Below are 15,382 nucleotides of genomic sequence, written 5' to 3' on the forward strand. Positions count from 1 at the left end.
CGCTTTTATCCAAAGCGACTTACATTGCATTATCCTATACATTTTACATAGGTATCTGCAATCCCTTGGGATCAAACCCACAACCTTGTGTTGTTAACGCAATGCTCTTACCACTGAGCTACAGGAATACTATTCAATACTATATTTCCCAGTAAGCTAACTTTCAAACTCCTGAATCTTGGTCTGAATCCTTCACTCTGCGAATGGATCCAGGATTTTCTCACTGGCAGACCTCCGGTAGTGAAAGTATGCCAGTTCACCTCCAACTCCATCCCCCTGAGTGTAGGAGCGCCACAGGGCTGCGTCCTGAGTCCCCTACTCTACTCTCTCTACACACATGACTGCATGCGTGTCTTCTACCAGCTCGACTACTATTATCAAATTTGCTGATGATATGGTGGTTCTGGGCCTTAGTTCCAACAATAACAAGACCGCTTACTTGGATGAGGTAGAGAAATTAACCTCTTGGTGCCAGGACAACTGTCTCTTTCTCTGAATGTGACCAAAACCAAAGAGCTGATTGTGGACTTCAGGAAGAGGCAGCAGCGGACCTATACTCAAAGGGACCCCTGTGGAGAGGGTGAGCAGCTACAAGTCTCTGAATCAAAATCCCTGAGGACCTGACATGGACTTCACACATTCGGACACGGGTGAGTGACGCCAGGCAAGACTGTACCATCTGTGACAGCTGAGGAATTCAGGGTTTCACCAACAATTCTGAAAACTTTCTATTCAGGGGAATGGGTATGGGAACAGCTCCAGCCAAGACTGTAAAGCCCCGCAGAGAGTTGTGCGCTTAGCTCAGCGCATCTCAGGGTCTACTCTACCATCCCTGCAGGACATCTACCTTCGACACTGCAAAAGCAGAGCTGCAAAAATCATTAAAGACTTTCACCACCCTGGTTACTGTCTTTTTAACCTGCTGCCATCTAATAAGCGCTTCCGTAGCCTTAAACTCAATCTCTTAACATTTGACCTCACTCATTGCTCTCTAAGAACATTCAACATCCAATATAGTCATATTGCTACTTGAACACAGTACTGACTGCTCTTTTTTTGTTGCTGCTAAGTAACCACCTTGCGTTACTATCTGTTTCCACATTCTCTTGCATATTCCTGCTCCTTGTATTTTATAATAATTGTCTTTGGAGCTGAACTGACCAGTTCACTGCTGGTTGTATATTCTCTATACAGTATATCTGCGTATGTGACAAATAAAATATTCAATCTTGAATACACATTTCTTTGTTCCTAAAAAGTATGAGATACTCAAAAGGCGGTCATACTTTTCTATGGCGTTGGCCACATCCATAAACCCTCCTGCAGTCACGTTGTTTCTGTCCCAAACCAGTGTTCTGTGTCAGACAGTAAAACAAAATGTCAACAAACCGTAAGAAACAAAAAACACTGTTGATGTTATGAATCTGTGATACACGTCACTTTCTGGAATATGGGAAGGCAATATGTGACCCTACGTGTGATTCACTGTTTTCTTCATGAAATACGTAATTCATTAAACTGAAATCAATCTTTAATGCTTCTAATCTCATAATAAAAATAATAAGACTTTAGTCTGGATTTTACAGACAGGGCCACAAATGTCAGGCAAATATCCAAACAGTGGTCATCATGTTTATAACAATTACTTTAGATTGGTGTTGATCATAAGGGCCTTTGACAGCATCTTTGCGCCCATGTCACCTATACTGTTTCCACTGATGTCGATCTTGGACAGGTTGACGTTGCTCGCCAGGCTGTTTATGAGGATGGTAGTGCCAGTTTTTAACTTGGAGTCACATACACTAAGAGACTCCAATGGCTAGAGAGAGAAAGAGAGAGAGAATATGCACCGACGACACCGAATATTAGTCAATATTTATAAAATATTGCAACATTTTACCCTAAGTTATGTGTGTTCAGTTTGTACAGATTTTTTGTTTAGAGTCCCTTTCATTTCATGCGGCTGTATAGGTTTTACTAAGATTTCTATCAAACTCGGGTTCTCATTAGAAAAATTTGTACTGAATATCAGATGGGGTCGCAGGAGGCCGATGCATCGACAAGCGTAAATACTCACTGTCGTGTGGATGAAGTTACATAAAGTTTAGAGAGAATTCTAATGAGTGCTGTCTGTGAGCTGCTTGTGTAATTACTGAGCCCGGGTGTGTCTTGATGGAGATGGATTCTGGGTAATTAAAACCCCAGACTTGCTGGAGGGACTGAAAGGGGGGGCGTCTCTGTGGACTTCCTCTCTTTATTGGTTCTAGTATTACAGACACACACTCAGAAGCGCACACACACATTAAAATCACAACCTATACATGTTATATTGTAGGACGTTAACAGCAGCTCTTCCTACTCATAGTTTTATATGAGATCTGTTTTCTGTAGGTTGATATTGAGATCATTGGTGGACAGGGGAAGATGGTGTTTTGCATGAATACGGACACCATTTGGGAGATCTAATGGAATAATGCAAAGTATGTGTGTGTGTGTGGGGGGGGGGGTGTAGTGTGTCTGTTTATTACAAATGATGTACTCACACAATTCTCCTCCTGAATTAGCTGTACGAGGCGGTGTAATACATCGGTAAGAGCTCTGAGAGAAATAGGATGCATTTAAAACATGCATCAGGAATATAAATGAAAGCAGAAGAAGAAAGAGAGGATGAGGTGGAGAAAGTAAACCTGAGAGATTGACTGAAAGGTGGATGATTTTAATAAAAAATGTAATCAATTTTTTTTAAAAATAAATGCTTTTAAAGTGTGTGGTTTCTGTTCCACTGGTCAAAATATTATCAAATGGAAATGTAAAAAAAAACTTTTTAAACAGGTTTATTTATACCAAAGTCTGTAAGTTGCCACTTGGCGGCCATGTTTACAGGCAGATATCTCTAAAATCGCTGGCAAAAATCTGAATTAAATAACATATCTCCAATCAGTAATTAAACCTGACACGAACTGTACCATAGCTTAAATTGTGCTAAAATCAAGGCCATATTTAGCGTTGCATCCCACACCATTCATGTAATGGCAGTGGGGCATCTTGTAAATATCCATTATCTTTGTTCATGCTGAGACGTGCATATCAAATAAGGTAACAAAAAGGTATTGTAATATACAAAAATCACACACATCAACTTTAAAATCTAAACAATGTACAGAATGAATGTTTCACCTTGACTTCATGGCAAAGTTGCGTCCCATTGACAGATGTCGAATAGATTGACTGCGACCAAGGGAGAGAATTAAAGTAACCATATTGCTCTCAAAACCTGTGGGATACAGAGAGAAAATTCAAATTTTTTGTTTCACAAATTCTACATCCTCACTTATCAAGTCCCCACTTTTATTTTCTATATTTTATTATTTTCCACAAAGCTTTTAGCAGGCGTTTCAGCTAATCTTAGCTTTTATTTTACTAGCTTTTGCTTTAACTTCTCCAGCTTTTTTATGGTGACTTTAACTGTAGAAAGACAGGATCTTTAGTTGCCAATTTAAATATCCTTATATAAAATCTATTGATATGCTGTAAAACTAGTTCAAAAACTGACTGCGGTCAGAGTTTTTACTGTTTCTTTATGAAGTTTAATATGCTGGATATTTCATCGAAGGTACTAACAAAAAACGAATCAATATTTTCATATACATTTCGGTATTTTTACTTGTACGCAGAAATTACAAGTTACTGGCCTAACACTGAGCTTAAAACAACAATTTAAACAGTTACTAAAAATTAGTCGTCCAAAAGTCTACATTTGATCGTTTTAGTCTCTTATGACTATAATACTGTCCTCACGAACCAAGTTCCAGACATAGTCACCCATAATCCCACCTTCCTGTGCTATATACATTTCTAGAATGTTCTGACAGTGACAATTGGAAAAATACTTTAGTACAATAATACAAGAGCTATAAAAAGGTTGGGCAAAACCTTGTTACTGTTGAGAGAGAGAGAGAGAGAGAGAGAGAGAGAGAGAGAGAGGTTAAGAGAGGTCAGCTGTCTGTTAAAATGACAGCAATATAACCTGACATGTAGAAAGAAAAGATATAAAGGGAAACTGATGAAGGGTGGCAGCGACACAGACAAACGAAATAAGTGACTGCACCATTGTCAGACATTTCCAGACTGCAAATGGCATTTGCCTCGAAGATGTGTTCCTGAATCACCTGAGCTCCAGCCGACCTCAGCTACACAAAGTCACACACATGCACACAGGTAAAACAAACATTTACACATGGCCTTATCTGGATGTGTGTGTGGTCGTATTAGTCAAATGTCTCCACTGCGTCAACTACTTAAAGGAACTAAAAGTCTTGTTTGAGGTATAAAAATGTCAAATTTTTAAAAATGTTCCTATGTAGTAAAATGTATACTTAAAATGTAATAGAAATCCAATAGTTAAATAAAAAAGCAAAAGTCAATATAAAACATAACGTGTGATTGTGTGTGTACCTCACAAGAGCTGATGTCAAGTTCCAGCTCAGATAAATGAGTGTTAGTGGCCAGGCCCTGTAGTAACAATCTTCAGAAACACACAAAACGAATAAACCAATAAGCCAAGATACACTCAAGATCCATCCATTAAGGTCTGCATTTGAGATTATAGCACACATGTCTCTGTACATGCTAATAAGCATAAAGGCCATACCTAAGAGCATCTGGAGGTAGTTTAGTGCCAGTCAGTCCCACGTATTTCAACATAGTGCTCTTGCTAAAGAAATCCATGACACTGCGTGTGACCTCTCGCACTTTCCTACAACAGCCATACAGATCAGTACGTACATGCTTTTTATTTGTAGATGCTTATAATTCGTTATAAGTTTAGAGAACTCACCTATGAGAAAACGTGTTTCTGGAGAGGTTGAGGTAGCTAAGAGTAGTGTAGCAGCCCACAGAAAGAGATACAAAGAGCTAGACAACAATAGACAATAATATACACAAATCAATATATTTCACTGAATGTGAATGAATCTAATGTATTTGTCAGTAGTTAACATACAACTCACTGATTCATTTTACACTACAAACAGAGCAATCACCCAAAATGATGCAATGCAGTTCTGTAGAAGCCGAAAAGAGGAATCCTGCGATGTGACTCACCGTGTCAAGTGGACAGTCCGTGCAGCTGAGATTCAGATGTGCAACAGCATTAGGAGCGGACAGGAATTTAAAGAGATTCTATAAGATAGACAAGCAAACAAGTCAGGTTCGCGTATCATTTATTTTGGGTAATGAGCAATTCCAAGTGCATTGAATCAATCTCTACATTCTCCATTCAATCTCAAGGACACTGATTTATTCAACACCCCCTTCTGCCTTCTGGTCTCTAAAGTTATTCTGGTGCTAAACAAAAACTAAGTTCAGCCATCCGAAGCTGATGCTTTCTGTAATCACAAATGTTTAATGAGAACAAACGCTTCTAATAGTTCCCGATAACCATAAATTAATGGACTGAAACATAGTATGAATAAAACCAGCCCTACTCACCACAGCCTCCTCTGTTGCCAAGCAACCCGTGTTTCCACTCAGGTCCAGGTGTGTCAGAGTTTTGAAGAGAGATGAGCTCTGCCGGAGAACCTGAACCAGACAGCCCAGACCTACAGCAACAGGAGGAACGATAAAATTCCCAAGATATTGTATTTCAACAGAGCTTAAGATCTTCTTTTGTTAGTAATTACTAATGCCCTGCCAAACATTTACAAACCCTTTGCATTGTGACAGTGATGCTAGCATATTCTTTCAAGATGTGTACAAGATGTATTTACTTCTTCACAGTAGTAAATACAGCAGCCTGTCTTGATAAAGCTTTATACTTTAAAAGGGGATAAGATGTGAATATCGTACCTCTCGGAGACAGGGAGACCTTTGAGAGATACAGCTGATTGAGGCCACGGGGCAATTTGCCCAAGCTTTGACTGAGAGCAATCACACCTGACCGCATGGACACAAAGACACAGTTTCTGTATAAGATGTCTACATTTGTACAAAGACCTGAGGTCCCATATGAGAAAGAATATATGGCACCTTTTTCCTCTATAGCATTGACGGACAAGTTGATGATACGGATGGCCGAGGCAGAATTGTCCCAAAGAGCGCTGGACAATTTAACAGCAAAATCCCTGCAGCAGGATTGAAATGACATTTACAACAAGAAATAGTGAAGAGGACGCCAACACGTAAATGATAACCTAATTTATAGACTGTATTAAAACTTGGATTGTCTCATTCTCGAATAAACTCACATTCGGAGGCCACTGGCTTCCAGACAAACTTCTTCCAGAGAGCTTGACCTGGTGACCATGTAGAGGACCTGATCCTGAACATCAGGTGTCTGAGGAACAAAGAGCAGAAAAAACACATCTGAAAATCAGCCTGTGATTCTGTAGCTACTGTTGTCACGTTTTCACTGGCTGCATGATATCAAAATAAAAAAATGACATCTAATATCCATCTACAGTATGATAGAGGCACATTGACGGTCAGGCAAAGTAAAACATCTCGGCTCTCCAGTTTGTCGGTGACTGAAGTAAGTGGCTTCTTTTACAATTCATTGTTCTACCTTTCTCTAAATCGTCTCCCCATTTCCACGAGAAAAATATCACACTGAGAAGATTTAAGGGGCCTTTTGAGCGTGTCTTGTGTTGTTGCCATGCCTGATGCTCGGACCAACAAAAGCCATTTATTTAACAAAAGTAACTGGCACATATCATGACAGTCTAAAATCTTACGCATAAACCATTCAGAGTTTAACAGCTCACTGTATTTTTCATATGAGACAAGGCTGTAGAAACATGAATTTAAATGCTGTTGATGTATCCTAATTTCCCAAAATAAAATGTCCCTGTCAATAAAATTCTGCATAACAGTATTTACCAGTTTGAAGTCCTTGCTGCATATCTTGGTGAACCACTGGTTGAAAGACAAGGCGCCTACAGCTAAAGCCAAGTCTCTGTTTAAGAAGTGAATACATTATATTATAGTAGACAAATCACAAGATAAAAATGCACATCATTTTAATTCATGTAAAAAGGTGTTTGACCAACCTGTTGTCTAAATGACTGAAGTCTACAATGTTAAATACCCGACAGTTTTGAATATGGTAAATGTTGTCAACATCCTAAAAACAACAAAAGCAATATTCATAAAAAACATAATTTTACCCCGAATATTTCCATTAACATGATATCAATTAGTTATGAATTTCACAGACCCACTGAACTTCCTCACAACATGGGAATTCATTGAAGTCACACAATGCTGCGTACGTGTCAGAGAAACCTCCTGCGGAAGATCAAAGAGGAAGAAAGAACTGCTCATCTGCTCTAATCTTGTTATTATATCGACATGTAATCGTTTGCAGTGATGACATAATCCTCTGACCACATGGTCCAACAGCTCCATTTATGTGTTGTTCTACTCTGGAGGCAAGACTACACAGACGCTCTTGTAGGTCGGGGGGAATTTTCTTTAATAGCTTCCTGAAAGAAAGGAAAGACGTTGTGAATGAGGATACACAATGAGGGGTTTCGAATGTTGCTCATTTATTAAAGGGATCGATCACCCAAAAATACAAATTCTAGGTGACACTTCAGTATAGGGGCAAATCTCACAATTAACTAGTTGTTATTAGCATGCCCATTATTGGCATATTAGCTGTTTATTAGTACTTATAAAGCACATTTTCTTCATGACCACACTCTACATCCCCAATCCTACCCCATACCTTAACCTAACAACTACCTTACTAACTATTAATTAGCAACAAATTAAGAGTTTAGGGGGGAAAAGGTCTTAGGTAATGATTTTAAATAACAAAAATGCCCCCTATACTGAAGTGTGACCAAATTAGGTCATAATTTACTCACCATCAGATTGTTCCAGACCTGTATTCATATTTTTTTCTGCCAAACACAAATTAAGATATTCGAAAGAATGTAACCAAACAAATCTCATCCCCCATTGACTCCCAAAGTATTTATTTTCCCTACTACTGTAACCTCTGCCCTTTGTCTACCACCCGTCTCCAAGTCTCCAACCCCCCCCCCCCCCTTACCAGAGCGAAGAAATCACCGGATCTTTACCCCCTGGAGTACATTAAACTACTTGTTCACTTCAACTTCATGTGTGGCATCGTTCCTCATCTGGCCATATTGATATAACTACTGCAGTAAAAAGGGGATGAGATCTGTTCGGTAACTGACATTCTTCCAAATATCTGGTATTCAGCAGAATCATTTTATACAGATTTGGAACAATGATAAGTAAATGATAACAGCATTTTTGCACTTTAATAAAACATTAAGCATAAATCTTTAAAATTGTGCCTTACATATTTGACACATAAGTAGTTAATTACATCAGGTACAACGAATAAGAAATACAAAATACTTGACATTACATTCATGTAGCAATAAAACAGCATTGTTTTTGTAATACTCCAAATGTAATTCTTCAAACTAATTTTAAGATGCAAAATATATTTTTAATGTAGGTTCTAATAATAATAATAATAATAGTTATTATTTTGAATGAGCTGGATCTTTCTCCAAAAGGGGTGAGTGCAATGTGCGTTAAGTTATTATTACCAATGTTACATTTGAGTGTTACAACGATCCCTACTTTAAAGGTCATATGTGTTCTGTTTGTGGGCAAACAAGTTTGTAAAGGATTCCCAGCAGAAATGAGTCAAAGTTGTAAAGATCTTATGATGTAAGCAACCAAAACATTTATCAAGTACAAAATCTGGACAAAAGGAACCATCACCCACTTTTTCCTTTATGGCAGACTTTAGTTAAAGCACTAATAAAGTTAATGCTAAATCAAACGTGTTGAAGGTAATGCCGTCTGTCTGGATCACTCACTGACCCTGGAGATGAATCAGGGAAGATCTTCTTAAGTGAAGCAGTGACTTGAGTGACCACGGCTTCCAGGTCTCGCACAGACATCAGGTTGAGATAGTAGATCTGCCTGTCTGTCTCAATAACCACCTGACACACAAATAACGGGAAAAGATGAATGAAAACAATCTGCACGGTTGTCTCTCAGTAAATCTTTGTTAAGTGATACACTGCTGGACATCTTCATTTGCTATTAACAGCCTTTGAGATTAATAACCGATTAAAACAGATCAGATGATCCAGCCATTAACCCTATGTCACATTAATGTAACATTCTATAATACAATAGTTAAATGAAAGATCTCGTACCTGTTCAATATTCTCAATGATAATGGCATATATCTCTAGATAACTGAAGGAGCTCTCCACCTGCATCAAGCCAATGACAGTCATAAAAAAACACTTTGACATGTATATGCAGCAAATAACACAGGAAACACAGTGACTCACAAGTTAACAAAAAAGAGAAGGTGGGTGTGGGGAGGCTGGGTCATTTATTGAAACTCAAACAGCTTTGGAACAAGAGTTTTCCCCAGAAACTAGTACAAAGTTACACACATTCAATGTCTAACTACAAATAGCCATACAACGCTTTTGCAATGTATATAATCACATATAACCATTGTAGCATGTACAGTGCCTTGAAAAAGTATTCATTCTCCTTCATTTTATTATGTCGCTGCCTTATCTTAAAAACATTAAATTAATTCACATTCCATGCACAATAATGCCAAAACAAAGATAACTTTTATTAACATTTATTTAAATGTATTCGTTTTTAATCTCAAATCTGATGAATCTCAGTTTCTTTCATCATGTCTGAAGAAAACCAGGCAAAGCTCAACACCTGTACAATACCATCTCAACAGTAAAGTGTGGCGGAAACAGCATCATGATGTGGGGTGCTTTTCAGCTGCAGGGATTGGGGCATTTGTCAGAGAAGAGGAAAAACTCAACGGCACAAAATACAGAGATAATGATCATGAAAATCTAGCCCAGAACATTCAGAACCTCAGACAGGGCAGACGGTATACAAAAATTGCCATATGCAGATGTGTAAAGATCCCAAAAGATTCGGGCCTCTTGGAAGCCTCTCCGACCAATTTCCTCCTGGCTCTTTCATCCAGTTTGGAGTGCCGTCCAGAGTCTTTAGCCAACTACTGAGCTAAGGGTATGAATATTTAAGCAACGTACTTATTTTTGTTTTTTTAGTTTTAATAAATTTGCAAAGTTCTAAGTAACAAATCTGTTTTTGTTTTGACATTATTGTGCATGGAGTATAGATTAATGTAAAAAATGATTGAAAGTAGTTCAAGATAAGGCAGCAACATAACAAAATGTGAATAAAATTAAGGGATGAATACTTTTGCAAGGCACTCCACGTGAGATCTCAGTAGGTTTTGTCTATTCATTGGGTTTTGATTTCACAGATCAAAACAGTTTTTCCATTTAGGTGTATAAAACATATTAAAAAGTGTTCTACTAAGAAATATTTCACCCCACAGCACTGTGAGTTAATACTGAACGCGACCTACTGACTTTCCTGCTCGTAATCTACTGTTTGTTTGATCGGCTGCATATTTTCATGACGTGTTAAATGCACTGCTTCAAGGTTAGTTGCAGGGTTTTGGCTCTCAGACTACTTCCTTTTTCTTTAGAATGGAAGAATGGACTTAACATTCTTGATCTAAGTTTAACATTGTAATTTCCTGGTTGTTGGTATTATAACAGACACTTTCTATGGACAAATCTGGTTAACATTTATTCAGTCTGTCACTCAAAACCAGTATGACTCTTTCTTATGTGCAACACAAACGAAGATACGTTGTACCAATCTGTTAGGTTACAGATGTTGATCAAAATGTCGGCTTTTGTGTTCTACAGAAGAAAGAAAGTAATACAGGTTTGGAATGACATGAATTTTCATTTTTTGGGGAACTGTCCTTATCAAGCTTCATTTAAATCAATGCAAGACACATATGCACAACAAAACATTAGATCCATTTTTCAGGGATATTATTAATAGGTTTTCATATAATTATTCGAGCAATTAAGTTAATTAATCCATCAACAGGCGTGTTTAATAAATTGTATTCATAAATATAATTTCATTACAGTTGATTAGCATAATTGTTAACATTCATACTGAGAACTTCGCTTTCCGCATTTATTTTCGATTATTATAAACAGCTTTAAACTTGAGTCGATTAACATTAGCCTACTCAAAGATCCCACAGGTGACGTAGGTACAGGTGTCATACAGGTGTACGTCATCACATGGCCGCATTCATAAAATGTTCGAACATATGGCGACGGGAATGTTAGTTTGAACTTTGTTTAAAACTTTATCTATTGTTCATAAAATGTTATATTTGAAAGTATCCATGTCACTTTCGTTTTACATTTGGTCAAGTTGTGTTATGTAATGCATGGTCATTGCAGTTTTAATATTTACGGTTATAATTTCATACACTTTGGGGGCCATTGTAGGCTTGTATGACCCTCTGAATGTACATCTCTGCTGTAAGATTAATCACATCATCAGACAGGTGTGTACAAAAAACATTTGACGTGTGTGTGTGTGTGTGTGTGTGTGGCATCGATCACTCATTAATACGTAAAACATGCCCTCTTGTTGGAATGAATGACTGCCATCCCCTTGGTGTGCTGTAATACAGGATAAAATATGAATGTTTCCCACCTTAACTGGATGCTTGCTGTAGAATAAATGAGCCCGCCATTGAGACATCGCCTGTCATAAACAAAAACAGGAACAGAGTTTGTAAATATGATGTGTATATGTGGGTCTAGCGCCATCTGCTGGGAGGAAAACGACAATGTACCGACTCACTTTCAGCTTTATTATCAAATCTGCTTGCACAGGGCTTTCAGTTTTTGGCTAGGCAATCTGATTGGAAAATTGTGATCTATGCTGTGCCATAAATAAATAAATACACATACAGCATCACACTCAAGCAATAAAACAAGGACGTATTTGCGTATGAGACCAGGGGCAGGTTGTAAAAACTGCTTAGACCGGTCTTACTAGTCTTACAAGTCATCTAACTTTTTAAGACTGGTCATAACTTCTTTAGGAAGGTGGGTCAGAAATCTGAAAAGACTGAATATTCTTCACAAATTGCTAGTAGCTGTTTATGCAACAGTTTTTGTACTAAAGTAAGAGTTCAAATGTATCAGGTCCTGATCATTCAGGTAATTCCAACATGATCTTAAAATGTTTCAATTAGTTTCAATTGATGCAAGAATATTTGACGATTTGTACAAAGACTAGAGATTGCATACAAGAAAAATTTTAATCCCACATTTTAAATGTGGTCCTTTTTTGAATGATGCTATACATCATAACTCACAAAAAGGTCTGCACGGTCCGATACGTATTACAAAATGTGTATGAGGGTTGAGATTAGCGTACCAACACTCGGCTCTCTGTTCTTCCTTTGCACTGGTTGAGATGCACCAAACCCATGAACTTCACCCTTAGTGGCTTCAGGTACTTGGTTATGCTCTCTGTAAAACAAACATTTAACCAGCATATAACACGCGTATGAACTAAAGCACAAACCAAGAAAAGCTTGAGCCCAAACTATTTACTGTAAGATGTACAAACCAGATATCTGAGCATCTCAGGATAAAACAAACGAGGTAATGTATCTGTAATTCAGTAGTATGTTGTAAAATTCACCATACCTTTAAGACAAAAGGGAACTTCTGTTTGTGCTGCCATTATGTCTGTTCGGTAAACTGCTGGCAATGGGCTAGGACAACGCCAGCAAATCTCACAACCGTAAGTGACACCCTCATACATACACACATCCTGCCGCTCTATGATTCATGCACATGGGGAAAACCACAGTTTGAGAGTACAGGTCTGAGACAGGATGTGACACCTGAACACGAAGAGCATCCTATGACAGGCAGTTTCACTCAATTAAAACTACAACACAAATGCAAAAATTATTTGTTTGCAAATGATAGGTTGCTTTTAACCAGAAATTTACACTGCAAAAGATACCGCTTAAGTCACATACTGACAGCTTAAAACATATAAAATACAATTTTGAAATCACATTATAAGTGCTCACTTTATATGGGTAGATACAAACGAACAACAAAGCAGCACTCTTAAAAATAAGGTGCTTCATGATGCCATAGAAGAACGTTTTTGTCTAAATGTTTCCATAAAGAAGCTTAACCTCCGAAGAACCTTTCCGTTTTTTGTGGTGAATCAGATTATAAAAATAGAAGAAAAGAGATGGTTCTTTGTGGAACCAAAAACAGTTATTCTATGGCATCGTTGTGAAGAAACCTCTAAGCATCTTTACTTTTAAGAGTGTACTCTGTATCTCCTTTTGATGGAAAATTGTTTACTTGAAACTGAAATCTCTAAACATTAAGGTTTAAACAAATCACATGTTTTATCAGCAAACTCCACTACAATACACATCAGAAAAGCATTAACTTAAATTAGTCAAGCAACATCTCAATATTTATACGACACGTTTAAGATAATTACACAGTTTTTGCTGTATCGCGATAGCTACTGTGTCACATTTCTTTACCATTTTCATAACTGCTTCAACTTCCTGCTATAAATGTTGTATACACCGTGGGTATAGAAAAGAATCACCCCTCTTCAAAATAATCACATGTTGTTGCTTTGCAGCTTGAAATTAAGATGAACACAGTTTTTGTTTTATTCAGCTGTATTTACTTGTAGTGCAACTTATAACATCCAAGAGAAAGACATAACACCAACATGTCAGTAAAAATAGAAAACAAGAATCACCGAGTAGGAAAAAGGATCACCCCCTTGTGTCAGTATTTTGTTGAACCACCTTTTGCTTTTATTACAGCCTTTAGTCTGTTTGGATATGTCTCTACCAGCTTTGCACATCTATAATTTGCAATATTTGCCCACCCTTCTTTGCACTGTGGTTTTCGGACCGATTTTCTGGGCTTTGACTAGGCCATTCACCTGTTTCTCCTTTAACGACTTTGTGGTCAGTTTTGCTCCGTGCTTTGGGTCGTTGTCATTTTGTGAAGATGAACCGTCTTCCCTTAAACTTCCTGGCAGAGGGCAGTAGATTTCCTCAAGGATTTGACGGTATTTTGCACCATCCATATAAGTGCTCAGGTCCCTGATACAGAGATAACATAACACCTCCATGCTTTATGGAAGGAATTGTGTTTTTCCATGTGGCCTCAGAATCGTCAATGTGCGTTTAGACAAAGCTCAGTCGTGACTACATTTGGCCTTTCTTAAGGAGTGGGTTTTTTTCATGCAATCCTCCCATACAAGCCTGCTTCAGTGTTGATGTGGGCCTCTTGGAAGCCTCTCTGACCAATTTCCTCCTGGCTCTTTCATCCAGTTTGGAGTGCCGTCCTGATCCAGGGAGGGTCTGTGTTGTACCAAACACCCTTCTTTTTAATAATAGACTTCTAGGTGCTTCTAGCTAAGGGATAATGTACAGGCAGCAGGTTGGTATTGCAGAAATAAGCCCAGACATTGTGATCAGAACCCGAAATGAAGCGGAGGGTCTTGTATCACACTGAAGGGGCTTATTTAGTGATAACAGCCGGCTGTTTGTACATGCTTGAATCATTTGTAAATATAAAGTCATATATGTTATAAAAAGACATATTTATATTGAATTTGTCAAAAAACAACATTCAAAATGATTTCCTGCATCCAGGTTACCATGTGTTATTAGTTTTGAGAGATTGTTATCTGTGAATAACGAACCTGCAGATATTTTTGTATCCATCTCCTGCCTTCACAACTTATCTGTTCATAAGTATCTGTTCACAACTTTATGCCGGAGATCTTTGGACAGTGCCTTGCTGCCCATAGTTACTTGCTTGTTTCAACACTACAAAGGTTATTTTCATGCTGAGCTAATCAAAATTACCACAGTTGAGTCAAATGGCATTGTGTGCCATTCAGTAAGATGATGAGCTACACCGGATTGAGTTTACAAGTCTACAAACAGTGCCCAAAGCTACTTGTTCGACTATGAAAAATCCTGAAGGTGTTTTGGCAGAGAGGGAAAGCAGCTTCCCAATGGAGATCAGCCACCCAATGGAGATCAGCTGAGGGATCCGGATACCCGAAGAAGAGAATGCAAGCACCACCGAGCAGTTTCGTATAATCTCGCTTCTCTGCATAGAAGGGAAAATCTTCAAGATTGTGTGTCAATGGCTAATGGAGTTCCTCTTGAAAATCGGGTACATAGACTGTACATAGAGGAGTACCTGAATGCTTCGAAAACACGGAGTGGTGAGCCAGTTGATGGGGGAGGCAAAGGAGACCAGAGGAGACCTTGCCGTACTCTGGTTGGATCTTACCAGCGCTATGTATATTCCATAACTATGGATATTCCAGCAAGGCTCCTCGACTAGGTGGGAGAACGCAGAGCAGCGTAAAATCACCTGGGCAGAGTTGTGGAGCTCTGAAGCACTGC

At 38.3% G+C, this 15,382-nt stretch overlaps 1 protein-coding gene across 1 annotated transcript in view; it reads right to left on the reverse strand.

Moving 5' to 3' along the window:
• Positions 1-12,731, reverse strand: part of carmil2 (capping protein regulator and myosin 1 linker 2) — a 32,187-nt gene extending 19,456 nt beyond the window's left edge. The window contains exons 1-22 of the mRNA XM_079465610.1: positions 12,609-12,731; positions 12,334-12,428; positions 11,602-11,652; positions 9,210-9,269; positions 8,869-8,990; positions 7,384-7,481; positions 7,214-7,284; positions 7,047-7,120; positions 6,877-6,952; positions 6,246-6,334; positions 6,028-6,122; positions 5,848-5,934; positions 5,491-5,600; positions 5,104-5,181; positions 4,838-4,914; positions 4,652-4,756; positions 4,456-4,525; positions 4,109-4,190; positions 3,178-3,274; positions 2,544-2,598; positions 1,647-1,819; positions 1,287-1,355 (exon numbers count right to left, since the gene is read on the reverse strand). Coding sequence (XP_079321736.1) covers positions 1,287-1,355; positions 1,647-1,819; positions 2,544-2,598; positions 3,178-3,274; positions 4,109-4,190; positions 4,456-4,525; positions 4,652-4,756; positions 4,838-4,914; positions 5,104-5,181; positions 5,491-5,600; positions 5,848-5,934; positions 6,028-6,122; positions 6,246-6,334; positions 6,877-6,952; positions 7,047-7,120; positions 7,214-7,284; positions 7,384-7,481; positions 8,869-8,990; positions 9,210-9,269; positions 11,602-11,652; positions 12,334-12,428; positions 12,609-12,726 — 1,952 coding nt within the window. The 5' untranslated portion in view covers positions 12,727-12,731. The remainder of the gene's footprint in view (positions 1-1,286; positions 1,356-1,646; positions 1,820-2,543; positions 2,599-3,177; positions 3,275-4,108; positions 4,191-4,455; positions 4,526-4,651; positions 4,757-4,837; positions 4,915-5,103; positions 5,182-5,490; positions 5,601-5,847; positions 5,935-6,027; positions 6,123-6,245; positions 6,335-6,876; positions 6,953-7,046; positions 7,121-7,213; positions 7,285-7,383; positions 7,482-8,868; positions 8,991-9,209; positions 9,270-11,601; positions 11,653-12,333; positions 12,429-12,608) is intronic.
• Positions 12,732-15,382: the final 2,651 nt, after the last annotated feature.

The sequence above is a fragment of the Barbatula barbatula genome, assembly GCF_947034865.1.
Source record: "Barbatula barbatula genome assembly, chromosome: 10".
In the NCBI taxonomy this organism is placed as follows: Eukaryota; Metazoa; Chordata; class Actinopteri; order Cypriniformes; family Nemacheilidae; genus Barbatula; species Barbatula barbatula.